We start from the raw sequence: 13,650 nt of genomic DNA, 5'->3' as shown, positions 1-13,650 counted from the left end.
CAGGATTTGCTACTTAAACATTGCAAACTCTCCATGTTTATTGTATTTTCTATCTCCATCATGGACCGAGGGCATTACATAACAAACCCAATAAAGGGGACTTCATGGCAAAATAAGAGACCTGGTTATTACTAGTCAGTTTAATACAATCATTTTCCAAGAGCCTCTCAATAATTACATCCGAAGTGTTACAGCCCAAACTACTGTACATGGTCACACATCCGAAAAGAGAAGGTAAGCATTATTAAACATGTCCATACCTGTACCTATTTAAAATTAAATGAAACAAATTAGGGACTACTGGAGGCACAAAATAAAGTCTTGCCAAAGGTGAGTACAAGCTTATTTACAAGTACATGTATAGAGCTTGTATACAACTTTAATATTAAACTCATTCAATTCCATATTGAGTGTTTGCCAGGTAGAGATGTTGAGGTTTTTATTTCCACACGCAGACACTCACAGCACCAGCGGCTGTAACATCCTGTGGTCTCTCCCCCAGCTGTGCACTGGAAGCTTGAGTTCAACCTCTGTTTCTCCTCACTTGTTCAGAGCCTCTGTCATCTCAGGAACAGCCTGAAGAGAAAAAATATTAGTCGATTTAAATATAAATACTTAACAGTCGTTTTAGAATAATGTCTTGAGAATTCACAGCGAGCGAGTGGGCGTGTTGGTAACATTTCCAACATGTGGGCAGAAGTGAAAAAACAAAAATAATACAGATATCTCAGGATGAGAAAGAGGTGTCATACACGTGGAAGAGACTGACCAAGATGTCAACTTGGAAAGTCAGTGAGATTCAAAAATTATTGTGTGCTATTAACAAAAACATGAGTTTATACATCATGTCCTGCTCATCAAAATATTCTGGACATTTTCCTGGTTAATGTCTGAAAACAGCTTTGTTTATTTACGGCAGGAGTTTGTCGAAGCCCTGAAAACTCAAACTATATGTTGGATATCATTCTTGCATACATTTTAATTAATAACTAAACTAAAACAATAAATGATATAGAAATTAATAAGGCTTACACCTTTTCTGCACTAATAACTACTGCCAATTACAAGGCCTTATACATTGAGATAAATGTCGCCAACACTTAGCATTTGTATCCCCATCATATTTCAAATATTAAGATCTATGAGTTTATTACACAAACCATCAAACGTGCTGCTGCTCACGTCTTGAATGAGCACACTGAGATTTATCAAGACCCCAGCAGGCGGCAATCACACAAACATTTATTAAAGTGTTTGTAAGGTTGACAAGTGCACAGCGATATTCTTCACGGGAGGCATTTAGAATATAAGTAAAAAGGCTGATACAACCAGTAGAATGAAAGAAGACAGATTAGAAAGCATTTTGTGCTTAATATGAGTACAAAGTTATTTAAATGGCTCTTCTCACGGTTGGTGAAACTTCAGTGCTGAACCATCAGTCGCTGCCCGAGTTGGTCTGAGGTATCAATTAACCATTTGGGGAAAAGGTAGAAAGCCCATCCATTTTAATCAGCTATCTGAGGAGTGATCACATGTAAGGGGATCTCTCCCAGTGGGTCACAACTCTGCTGCCACTAGCTATTATTACTAATCACTTCTACAGAGTTTGTCAGGACACCTGGGCGGCTCATGCACGGCTGTGGGGCTAAATAAAACATGACCGACAGGACCCACATGAAATTATAACCAACTAGCCTTTAACAAGCACCACAGGAATCCTGTCTTAGCAGGCTGATACCAGAAAGCAGCAAAGTGTGTAAGAGGCCTGGCAGGTAGAACCTGAAGCGAAAACTGACTCAAGCTTTTGCTTTGTAACTATTGCTCCTTCATCTTCTGAGATGCTAATTATGATCGTCTCTTAGCAGCAAGGCACCAACCACAACTCTCCTCTGATTAATTCAAGAACTTAATAATTCAACACATGCACATTTCCATTTGTTGGAATAAGGCACTGTGTAAAATGGATTAGTGAGAAAGCCAATATTCTGATTATCATTCTGGACTTTCAGCTGTAACAACAAACAGTGTAAGTCCACACTTGAGGTACATGAGTGTTGTTATGGCCTCACTGCTTGGTCCAACAAGGAGGTTATGTTTCCACCCACGTCTGTTTGTTTGTTTGTTCGACACTTTTTCAGCAGGATTTTTTTATGAACCCTTGCTGGAAGGATGGGACATGGGCCCAGAAACCAGAATTTATTTTCTAACTTTCTTAAACAATGTGAGACTTTTTATGTTGTTTACAAATATCCCAGGGTACAATACATGAAAAAACTTTGAGTGTGTGCTATCAGTTGGGCCTTGGTGGAAGTATGCACTCTAATTGCCATTCAAGTTCCCTTATGTCAGAGTCAGGGTCTCTACTGCAGCAATATGAATCCCAAAAGCTCACCTTGAAAAGATCAGCCACCAAGCCATAGTCAGCCACCTGGAAAATGGGAGCCTCCGGGTCTTTGTTGATGGCAACAATAGTCTAAATAAAAAAGAAAGGTTCTCAGCACTCATACACAACAGAAAAACAGAAACATTGATAATTTAACAAATACATTATTATACAAATTTAAATTAAACATTTCACACTTAGCTGTAAACGATACAGAAACACCCCTACACCATATCAAAGGGTATATTGATTAGAGTTAAGCCTGTTAGTACCATGAACTCATAGTGTGTGAGATGACGTTTGAAATTTTACTTCATTTGGTTCTAATTCTTTGGAAGCCAGGAAACAACTGTTTTACATATGTCTCCATATGTCTTTGCCCAAACTCCAAAGAGAGCTGCTTGATGTAATTAGATTTAATAAAATCTTCATCACATGTGGCACATTGTTCTGTTTTAAATGAAGGATTCAAAAAACTAAAAACAGAGCATGCACAGTAAAATAGAAAAGAGCAAGAAAGGGGAGTACAGTGACATTACCTTGCTATCTTTCATTCCAGCCAGGTGTTGAATGGCTCCAGAGATACCGACAGCGATGTACAGCTCCTGTGGACATGAAGAGAAGACGACAAGACAAGTGTTACTTTACTGTTGACGTGCAGTGTAATCTCAGGCTTTTGGAAAAGGTACACCTCAGAACTACGACAGCGCGGAGCCAAGTGATGGTGCCATGACCGCGGTGTGTAATCTATCAGAGGGTGCTGGGGTGGTGCGTGAAAAGGGTCAAACGTCCTCGTATCACCCCAAAGCTCCCTGGAGAACCATCTTCCTGCACTACCATAGGAATATTTCAGTGACAATTTTGTGTATCGGTGAAGCACAATGCGACAAACCAGACACTAGCCACAAAATCGACCAGCTTCTATTCATATATTATCATTTTATAAAGTGTAAATTATCCCCATCAAATTATAACCCATTTCGATTTAATCAAATTTTTTCAACTGAAATGCCCTGAGAACAACTTTTATTTTGAAACTGACTGAGCCTGATCCAAACAAGATAGATTTTCTATTGTTTCTGTCCAAACCTGACCCGAGCCAAGATTTCCCCGATGACAGACGTGTGCAGTGCAAAAATATTAGGTAGATACTATAGCCCAGCCACTATCACCAAAGTTGACCCAAACCCAAACATCATTTCAAAAGAATAGTGTCATGACTTCAACTGACCAGCAGTTCACAACTACACTAACACTGCCACACTGTACTGTGTAAACATGATTTCACTTATTTATTGATGCTAATGTGGCGTGTTTTAATTCTGCAACAGCAATGAGATTATCTTTTTATTTTTAGAACTTCGTCTGAAAGTATTACATCATTTTGCAGAAGAGCTCACTTTATAATCCTTAACATGGACCTTACTAGACAATGAGCAGAAATAAATAAATAAATGAACGAGACAACCATAGACAGGTTTGTTCAGATCGTACTTCCATCAGTAGAAAGAGAAATATTATCTTACATTCACACAAGTGAACACAGCCTGTATCTCCCATTCCGCTTCATACACTAAAACCTTTTTAGATTGGAGGGGTAAAAAACTAAACCTGATATAAATTATATTAATAAACTTAGTCAAATTCTGCAGGCTTGTCACAACATTTGGAAAATCCAATTTGGAGAGTCTGCACCGGGTCTGAGGTTCTGACCAGATATCCAATGCACTCTGCTTTAATGGATCAGCTAAATCATTTAGGGCTCTTAAAGTGCCATCACAAGCATTTTGCAGAGACTAATGTGTGGATAATCACAGATGGGCTAACCCAGCTGAAACACATAATGGCAACTTAACCTTTTAAAAGGGCAGATCAGACTTCCTGATGATACCGGATTGTAAGCGTGCCAGGACAGACAGGCATTTCTCAAACGCGGTGGGTTTGTATCCCCTGACAATGCAACTGAGGTCAAGAGCTTTAGACATATTTTGAATTAAGCTATTCACGTTTCAACATGATGTACGCCCTCATATTTTACCTGAGCTGTTACACCATATGTAGAGAATCTAAATAACCACCTCAGAAAAGGAGAACTTACTGGTGCAACCATTTTTCCAGTCTGTCCAACCTGCATGTCGTTCGGGCAATACCCAGCATCCACTGCAGCTCTGGAAGCACCAACTGAAAAAGGAATATTTTGACATTTTAAATCAACCCTCATAAAAATAAGTGCCAAGGAAAATTTTGAAGACAGAGTGATGACCCCTCCCTACCGGCAGCATTCATTTTGTCAGCAAGGTCAAAAAGCAGCTTGAAATTGTCCCCACTCTTCAAGCCCCTGCCTAAGAAAAAAACAAAATACATAAATTTGAAAAACCAAACACGTTACTGAACTCTCAAAACCAAAACATAATAAAAAAGATATATCGATTGCCCAAATCCAGCAACACAAGAATAAGTCCAGCCACCAATAATGACACCTGATCAAACACATATCTAACAAATTAATCCCCTATAAAAAAAATGTGGAAACATATAAAAAAAAGAGAGAGTTGACTCGTACCTCCTGACACCACAACCTTAGCGCTCGTCAGCTCTGGGCGGTCGCTCTTTGTCAGACACTGTTCCAGCCACTCAGACACTCCAGCAGGTGAGGACGCAGTCACTGCAGATCAGAGATCAATGCCCAGTGAGAATTAAAACTTTCAACAACTTCTGCATGAACTGCAGATCTCTCTGAAGGTAATTTACTCTACCATCTTCTGATGAGGCACTTCCTCCCTCTGTTGCCGCTGGCTCAAAGGCTGTCCCTCTGACGGTGAGGACCTTGACTGCCTCATTACATTTCACAGTGCTGAGAGCATTTCCTATGAAATAATAAAAAAAATTATTAACATGAAACATTTGGGGGGGGGGGGAAACACAAAGAAATTCAAAGTACAAATTTCCAGAGCCAAATATAATTGAAAAACGTTCATATGAAGACCGTACCAAAGCCATGTGGCATGACCTAACAATTTTTTAGGTCATCAAAATCATTTGTTACTTCTATACCATGATAACTTACCTGCATAAATGGTTCTGACAAAAGTGTCTGGAGACTTGATCTCAATGATATCTGACACTGGGGCGACATCCAGCTTGGCAGCTACTCTGGGAAGCAGGTTCTGCGGAAAGATGAGGAATTAGCTCAGAAATACTATAGCACTGATCATACTTGAGTAATGACTCTTCAGAACATGTATATGGTGGACAAAAACCATTACACTATTACACAATAAATGCATTTCAAATCATTTAAGTGAATATTACATAGACACTGCTGTGCCTGAAATGTACCTTTCCAAAGGCAGAGGAACCAGCACAGATGTGGGTGAAGCTGAACTGTTTTTGGATGGCCAAGATCAGTGGAGTCAACTCCTCTGAGGAAAAAGTTTATGAACAATTATTGACCCAGAAAAAATTAAGCAAAACATTACAGTAAGATATCATCAGTACCAGCCTTCATAAACATGTAATCAGGGAAATCAAATGGAAACATTATCCTTTAGTTCAGTTACTAAATCAGTCTGTAAGTATCCCTGGAGTTACATACCTGGCAAGGAACCTTTGTAGGAGTCATGTTGGGCCACCAGAATCTTCTTCACACCTTGTACTGCGCTGATTTCCGCCACAACCTGAAAAATAACACGTTTTCTGGTAACGCTCTATTGCCTTCTTCTCTCCCATATTCAACAGACACTTGGATACATTCTTGGCTTCCCTGGGTTTTCACGTAGCTGTATATTCACGAAATATGATATCTAAAAAAACTATACTATATATTCAACACATCCTATTTCAAAAGATGGACCTACCTTAGCACAGTCTGTTCCAGCGACCAGGCAGGACACCTCTCCCCCCAGCTGACTGGCGGCAGTGATGGCGTTGAGCGTGATGGGCGTCAGCTTGTCATTGTTGTGCTCTGCAACCACCAAGGTGCTTTGAAACCTCTGAAGGAGACCAGTCTGGAGGAGAAAATGTCCACCCCTCAGTTTACAGCACGCACAGACAGATACGGTTCTGCTCTCATATTTACAGACACAAAATAAAGTTGTTATCTAATCTTACTTTGTAAACATCTTTGCCCACATGTACAGTTTATCAGGGATCCCAGCACACATAAAGGATGTTATTGTTACGGAATTATTTACATTTTAAAAGTAATAATTAATCATTATACTGTTGAATTTGAAATCGATCGCCGGCTGGTGGACGAACAAGCTGCTTCAGGGTGAAGCTGGATAGTTCCTGCCTCATCTGGACCTGACTGACCAGTATCAGCTGGGAAAGGTCGTTGTGATAAAGTCAAACTAACAGCGAAACATAAAATAACACATCATATTCTGTTATCTAATGTAAACCGCTGTCTACAGTGAGACAGAAGACACGATTATTTAATAACATGATAGTAACACTTTTCGTAACACTGTCCTTTCGTAACTGTTGTTTAACTCTGAGGTTTCATAACCCCCTCGGCTAGCTATGCTAATGCTAACTAGCATTAAATCACACACACAAGCCCCATGTTCGCTCATATTCTGGACATGTCGCGATGTGGGAATGAAACCAGATTCAGAACCGGTCCAACAATAGTGTCGCACGTGTTGATTCAAAACAGGACCACGGCGTTTGACCTATATGAGCTCGTCAGCTAGCCAGCTGCTGCCTGAAGACGAGCATGCTAACCGACGCGTTCAGTGTTTTTAAGACTATAAAAGAGCAGCACGGTGTCAGTGAGAGTTGACATGTCGGAGTGGAGTGTGACCCACTCACCAGCTGCTTCAGGCTCGTTTTGTTCAAGGCTCGGTTCATGTTGGACGCTGCTTTCTGCTCCTCAGACCAAACTGCAGCTCAGACCAAACTGTGCCAAAGGTGATCTGAAGTCTGTGGTGACCTCTCGCGAGAGAAAACGGTAACTTGAGACCCCTCCCTCTCTAGCTCCAAAACATGAATATATTAAAGTTGAAGTGATTATTTGCTAATGATGACACCGTGAGTTAAACACATGGATTCATAACCGTCATGCTTTATTATAAATGAAGTTGTTTTCAGTTCATCACTTCAGAGTGAAAAAGGAAAGCGTGTGTGGCTCTTTCTTTTCTTCAGATAATACTGTTAGAGCCTATATCTGACATCTGTTATTCAGTTCATGAATAATAATAAACTTTAGTACACACGTATTTAAAAAGTAAGAGAAAGGAAATCAGGAGAAGAAAGTTTACATGAAACCATCGTGACATGTGATCTGTGGAGCTTCTACCTGAATGAAATATGTAGCATCAAAATCCCCAAATATCAAAAGTTTAAGTCTAAGATTAAGGCTGAAATCTCAATCTCCATAGTAAATATTTGGAATATTTTAAAGATCTGTATTAAACGTTTTTCTGAACAGTTGGTCCAATGGATTCATCTGCTTTCACATCAGATGCAAAGTGTGGTGGATCAAACCTCTATGTCTCTGTCTGAGGAGATAAGAAGAAACAACAACCTGCATGGCCCATGAATGTAGAGCATTGTTGAGTCTCTGAATACAGATCTATTTAAATATACGAATATATATAATGTACATGTACAGATTTTTTTTTTCATTTCCAAACATTAATTTCTCTGACAATATGGAAGACAAAAGGTTGTATTTCTATTTGAGTCCAATATTTCTATGTGATATTTCATCCAGTAGAGGGCGCCCCACTGTGAATATACTGGTGAATAACTCGAGTCATTGTTTACATTTAAAAAACTTATTTCAATCTGACTAATAATGACAATAACATTATGATAATAACAACATCAAAAACAATAATGACATCATCACATCATAATTTATAGAAAGAGAACTAATAATATAATAACCAGTGATATTAAACTCTTTTACTACTACTACTACTACCTCATTGCGAAACTGTAAAACACAAGGTCATTTATATATTGACATAATTTGCTATATTGATACTATGGTATAAAATCAAACACGTATTACTTTATTATAGTTAATTTTATACCAATTATTGTATATTATAAACCAATAGAAAAATAACAAGGGGCCTAAATCCCAAATGAATAATAGCAATGTGATCTAAATACATGATTTTACGATGAGTCTGTATAATTATAGGACACACACACACACACACACACACACGTACACACAACAACACTCACACACACAAGTATATCTTCTCAGCCGATCCCAGACGCCGAAGAGGAAAAAAAGCGAGGGTCCAGCAGGAGATATTTGCATGACTCTCCCCGGACTCAGAGGGGTCCGGGTCTACGTCACTGGATCTTTGTTTTCTCTCTCTCTCTCTCTCTCTCTCTCTCTCTCTCTCCCCCCCACCTCTCGCTCTCCCCTCTCTCTCTCTCGGTGGAGGAATACAAGTTGCTCATCCAGCCAGGGACGGGACGCTCTCCTCTTCCTCTCTTCTCTTCTCTTCTCTTCTCTTCTCCTCTCCTCTTCTTCTGTCGTCCCGCACTGGGCCACTTCTCCTGTATGGTGGATATCCTGCTCAACACTTCTTTCTTGGATGATATGGGGGATCATTCAAAAAGTAAGATACTCCTCATTCTACTCAACTCTCTGAAAGGGGAGTTTTCTTTTCCTGTTACCAGGCGTGTAGGATCTTGAATTAGATGTTAAATGGCTCCATTAATTTCCAAGCTTGCAGAAACTATAAAGCATAGTCAACAGCTTAAGTTAGACTCTATGAGACTCTGAAGTAAAGTTATATTTAAACAGCGACACATGCAGTTGGAGATATGTTCAGCTGCTGTGGCCTCATCATAACAATAATTCAGCGCAATATTCTTGGCATGTTTGTTCCGCTGCGACAAACAACAGTTCCTCTCCTGCGCAGGTGAAGTCACCCGGGAATTACAAAGCATTAATGCACGGTCCCACTCTCACGCAGAGAAGTCGGGAATCGCAATGTGTGTGGGCTGTGGAAGTCAGATACACGACCAGTACATCCTGAGAGTCTCCCCGGACCTGGAGTGGCACGCAGCCTGCCTCAAGTGCGCGGAGTGCAGCCAGTACCTGGACGAGACGTGCACTTGCTTCGTGCGAGACGGAAAGACTTACTGTAAACGAGACTATGCAAGGTATGGAGGTCGAAATGTGCAGGGCTTTATTCTAAAATACTCTCCTGTTTGTGTGTGTGTTTTTTTTTAGAGGCCTTGTTTTGTTGAAAAGGAAAGAGGCGAGGGAGCAGGATATTAGTGATGTGGCAAAGTGCGTAAAAGTGCATCATGAGCTGCAGGCCTGCAACAGATTTGTGTGTTTCTTTTTTCTATTTTATTCTATCTGCTTCTATTGTGCTTCTTTTGACTGGTGCAGCTCAGCGTAACTTCCCTTTAATGCAATACTAAGGATAATTCAGGTACAATGTATTCATGGCACCGATCTGCTCCGTTCCCCAGGTTATTTGGCATCAAATGTGCAAAGTGTAACATGGGCTTCTGCAGCAGCGACCTGGTGATGAGAGCCCGGGACAGCGTCTACCACATGGAGTGTTTTCGGTGCTCGGTGTGCAGTCGACACCTCCTGCCCGGGGACGAGTTCTGCCTGCGGGACGAGGAGCTGCTGTGTCGGGCGGACCACGGGCTGCTGGCGGAGCGGAGCTCTGCTGGGAGCCCGCTCAGCCCGGGGAGCATCCACAGCAGACCGCTGCACATCTCAGGTATTATTATTATTATTATTATTATTATTATTGTTATTATTATTATTGTTATTATTATTGTTATTATTATTATTATTATTATTATTATTATTATTATTATTATTATTATTATTATTATCATCCTTGCTCTTACTTGCTAAATAACAAGTGTATTTTGTTTGGATATATAGGCCTAATCTTGATATATTTTGATTGAGGCAGACAGACATAATTATTTTTCTATATATATACATGTAGTATTTTGTTCTTGTCTACACATACAGTGCAGTATGTCTGTTCACTGTATGAACGCATTGAACTGATTGGTCGACACCCTGATAAAATGTGTCATTTAATGCAACAACAAAAAAAGTAAAAAATTATAAAATCGTAGACTTTGTTATGTTTTGATACAAATCGTTGATTATAATTCATGATCGAGGTGGCAGGTTTAAAAATCTATTTATTAATTTCAATCGAGGCCTTTTTATGCAACAGAGTTTCTTATGTATCAAATAATTGAATCCCCCCCCCCCCCCCCCCCAGAACCGGTTTCGGTCCGCCACCCTCCACATCACCGGGGCCACGTCCACAAGCAGTCCGAGAAGACCACCCGGATCCGGACGGTGCTGAACGAGAAGCAGCTCCACACCCTGCGGACGTGCTACAACGCCAACCCGAGGCCGGACGCTCTGATGAAGGAGCAGCTGGTGGAGATGACCAGCCTCAGCCCCCGGGTGATCCGCGTCTGGTTCCAGAACAAGCGCTGCAAAGACAAGAAGAGGACCATCCTCATGAAGCAGCTGCAGCTGCAGGAGCACAGCGACAAAACCGTGAGTTCCCTTCTCATGGTCCCACACTTTGTATTGTATTGATATAAAGTTCATTAAGTCAAATCAACTTGTGCAACATCTGCACAATATTCTCTCGCTTATTGTCTCTATTTCACCATAAAACACGTGATGAATTCCTTTACTCATTCAATAATAAATATCGAACCCGTAACAACAGAGCGTGTTAATAACCAGGAAACATATGATGTCCAGTGTTAGTAGAAACATAATTATATAAAATATGCACTGCCAGATGAAAAGCATTGGAAAATCAGATTTGAACATGAAACACACCTAACTGTGAATAAAAAAAATTAGAAATGAAATAATTGCTTCCATGAAAGTTTTAAAGAACTAGAATAAAAACCTCCGACAACTTCTTTTTGTCTCCTTGCGATTCTATCAACATTGAGACGGTAGGCGACATTTCATAAAACAGAAAACAATTATATTAAATTGTTTTTTAAATTATCTTCATAATGTTATTGGGCCAGAGAATCTGGTAAAAGAGACAAAAATAAACATTTGCGAGTTTATTATTTGTTTTGCTTTTATTTATTTATCTTTGTAAAATAAGATTTAAAGGCACTGTTTATTAAAACGTTGGCATTTTTTTATAGATTCATGATGCATTCATAACAATGAACTTACATTTAAAAGTACATTTTCTGCCATAGTGGGTTTGTTGTCTCAGAAAAGAACAGCTCTGATATGTATTCACCTTCTGCATTAACCAGACTTATCAAGCAGGAGTGAATCGTTGTTGCAGAAATAAACTTGTCCGGTTTAAGAAGTGGTTGAACTGAGTGTTTTTCTCTTGTGTAGAATCTGCAGGGCCTGACGGGAACCCCTCTGGTGGCCGGCAGCCCCATCCGGCATGACAACACGGTGCAGGGGAACCCGGTGGAGGTGCAGACCTACCAGCCTCCCTGGAAAACCCTCAGCGACTTCGCCCTGCAGAGCGACCTGGACCAGCCCGCCTTCCAACAACTGGTAAATGGATTATTATTATTAGAGGAAAAACTCAATCCGTCTATAAAGGGCGAATGGGGAATAGACTAACCAAACACATTGAGAGAAAAAGTTGACATTTAATATAATTCTGATTAAGATGATGGTCTAGTCACCATGTTGTTGTTGTTGTTGATGATGATGATGATGAGGTTGAGGATGAAGATAATCATCAGGGGATAATCCTTGATTAGTCCTACAACAGAGACAGTATAAAACATCACCCAAGTAAAAATAAGTAAACATGCAACACTTATAAATGTAAAGAAATATAAAAAATATAAATGTAATATAATTATTATAATAATTGTAAATAGTAGGATATTATATATAATTGTAAAATAAAATAGGATCAACCTTTATTAGTCCCAATACAACGGAGAGATTTTAAAATAGATAAAAGTATAATAGGTAAACCTGAAATACTTTTAAATGTGAGAGGAAATATTAAAAAATGGAAATTTTTTAATTTAAACGGAAATCGAACTATTGTTTACAGTGTAGGTTCAGTGGTCATTTGAAATTAAAATCCGCTTTAAACGACATGTGCTTTCTAAAGTGTAAACAAGGAAGTTGTTTATGGTGCCAAACCTCATGTTGATCCTCTCTAATATATCATCAGATTAATGAGTCTGATTAAAGCGATTCAATATATTTTTCATAGACATTAGTCTGATGCTGTAAATAAATACATGAAAACTCAAATGTGTCTCTTGATCCTCCGGCAGGTGTCCTTCTCTGAGTCCGGTTCTCTGGGCAACTCCTCGGGCAGCGACGTGACCTCCCTGTCGTCGCAGTTACCGGACACCCCGAACAGCATGGTGCCGAGTCCCGTGGACACGTGAGGGGGCCAGGAGGTCACCGCGAGCCCCCTCACCCACCAACACCCCGCACCTCCTCTGAGCGGCTGCAGGGGGAGGAGGAGGAGGAGGAGGAGGAGCAGGAGGCGCGCAGTGACATTCAATCAAGAAGAAAACCCCAATAAGGGACCAGGATGGTTGGATTATAATCGAGGATGTATCCAGGTCTGACTATTCCTTTTAACCCCGGCTTTGCTCAAGGACACTTGGGCAGCTGCTGATGGACACAGCGTTGGCCTCTCTCGCCTGATGCATGAGCCTGAGCTGGACACAACGTGCTGGGGAATATGTTGGAACCATCCTGTAACTGGACGTCTGGGCGTTTAACACATGTAGATGATGCATGATTTGTAAGTTTCAATATCGACTCTTGTACATTACGTTTTTCTGCAGGAAGAAAATTAAGTTATTATTAATATTATTTATTACGAGGACAGACATAGTGGATCTTATCAATAAAAGCATAGTTCTAACTGATTATTTGCATGAAAAAAAATCTATTTGTTCCGTGAGGGATTTTTTTTTAAATTATGGCACTGGACAAAAAAAATAAATCAGTGTTGAGGTAAATGGAAATGTTTCTTAAAATGTTTGACTGGGTTTCAGAGATTCAAATTCAAACTCTGCAGAGGTTCAGTTATTATAAAAACACACTAAGGTCTAAATAAAGAGAAGTGGTTAGATTGTGGATACCAAACATATTTATAGTGATTTTTAAATGTGATTTAAAAAAACAAAACAATTCCTCTCAGCCAAGTGGATCAGTGACAGATGGATGACAAGATATTAGTCACATTTGGCCTGTGTGTCAGAGGTCAGAGAATCAGAAGCAGCAGCCTCAGGCCTGTTTAATTGAAATCATCATT

General features: G+C 39.9%; 2 protein-coding genes across 3 annotated transcripts; one reads left to right on the top strand and one right to left on the bottom strand.

The window, feature by feature from the left end:
- Positions 1–125: 125 nt before the first annotated feature.
- Positions 126–7,321, bottom strand: etfa (electron transfer flavoprotein subunit alpha). Its single transcript, XM_062389876.1, has 12 exons — positions 7,199–7,321; positions 6,241–6,390; positions 5,979–6,060; positions 5,723–5,805; positions 5,451–5,550; positions 5,140–5,250; positions 4,947–5,048; positions 4,657–4,725; positions 4,482–4,564; positions 2,923–2,988; positions 2,393–2,473; positions 126–576 (listed from the first exon to the last, which is right to left on the bottom strand). Exons 1-12 carry the CDS (start codon positions 7,235–7,237, stop codon positions 541–543), a joined length of 1,002 nt encoding a protein of 333 aa, XP_062245860.1. The 5' UTR covers positions 7,238–7,321; the 3' UTR covers positions 126–540.
- Positions 7,322–8,900: 1,579 nt separating this feature from the next.
- isl2a (ISL LIM homeobox 2a) lies at positions 8,901–13,241 on the top strand. Of its 2 annotated transcripts, XM_062390368.1 has the most exons (6): positions 8,901–8,973; positions 9,334–9,523; positions 9,842–10,101; positions 10,627–10,913; positions 11,739–11,906; positions 12,653–13,241. In XM_062390368.1, exons 1-6 carry the CDS (start codon positions 8,916–8,918, stop codon positions 12,767–12,769), a joined length of 1,080 nt encoding a protein of 359 aa, XP_062246352.1. In that variant the 5' UTR covers positions 8,901–8,915; the 3' UTR covers positions 12,770–13,241. The 2 variants fall into 2 exon arrangements, with proteins under 2 accessions (XP_062246352.1, XP_062246350.1); XM_062390366.1 differs by lacking the exon at positions 8,901–8,973 and having other exon boundaries at positions 9,286–9,523.
- Positions 13,242–13,650: the final 409 nt, after the last annotated feature.

Source organism: Platichthys flesus, chromosome 6, assembly GCF_949316205.1.
Source record: "Platichthys flesus chromosome 6, fPlaFle2.1, whole genome shotgun sequence".
Taxonomy (NCBI): Eukaryota; Metazoa; Chordata; class Actinopteri; order Pleuronectiformes; family Pleuronectidae; genus Platichthys; species Platichthys flesus.
Note: the sequence above shows the minus strand (reverse complement) of the source record. Positions and strands in the feature narration are given on the sequence as shown.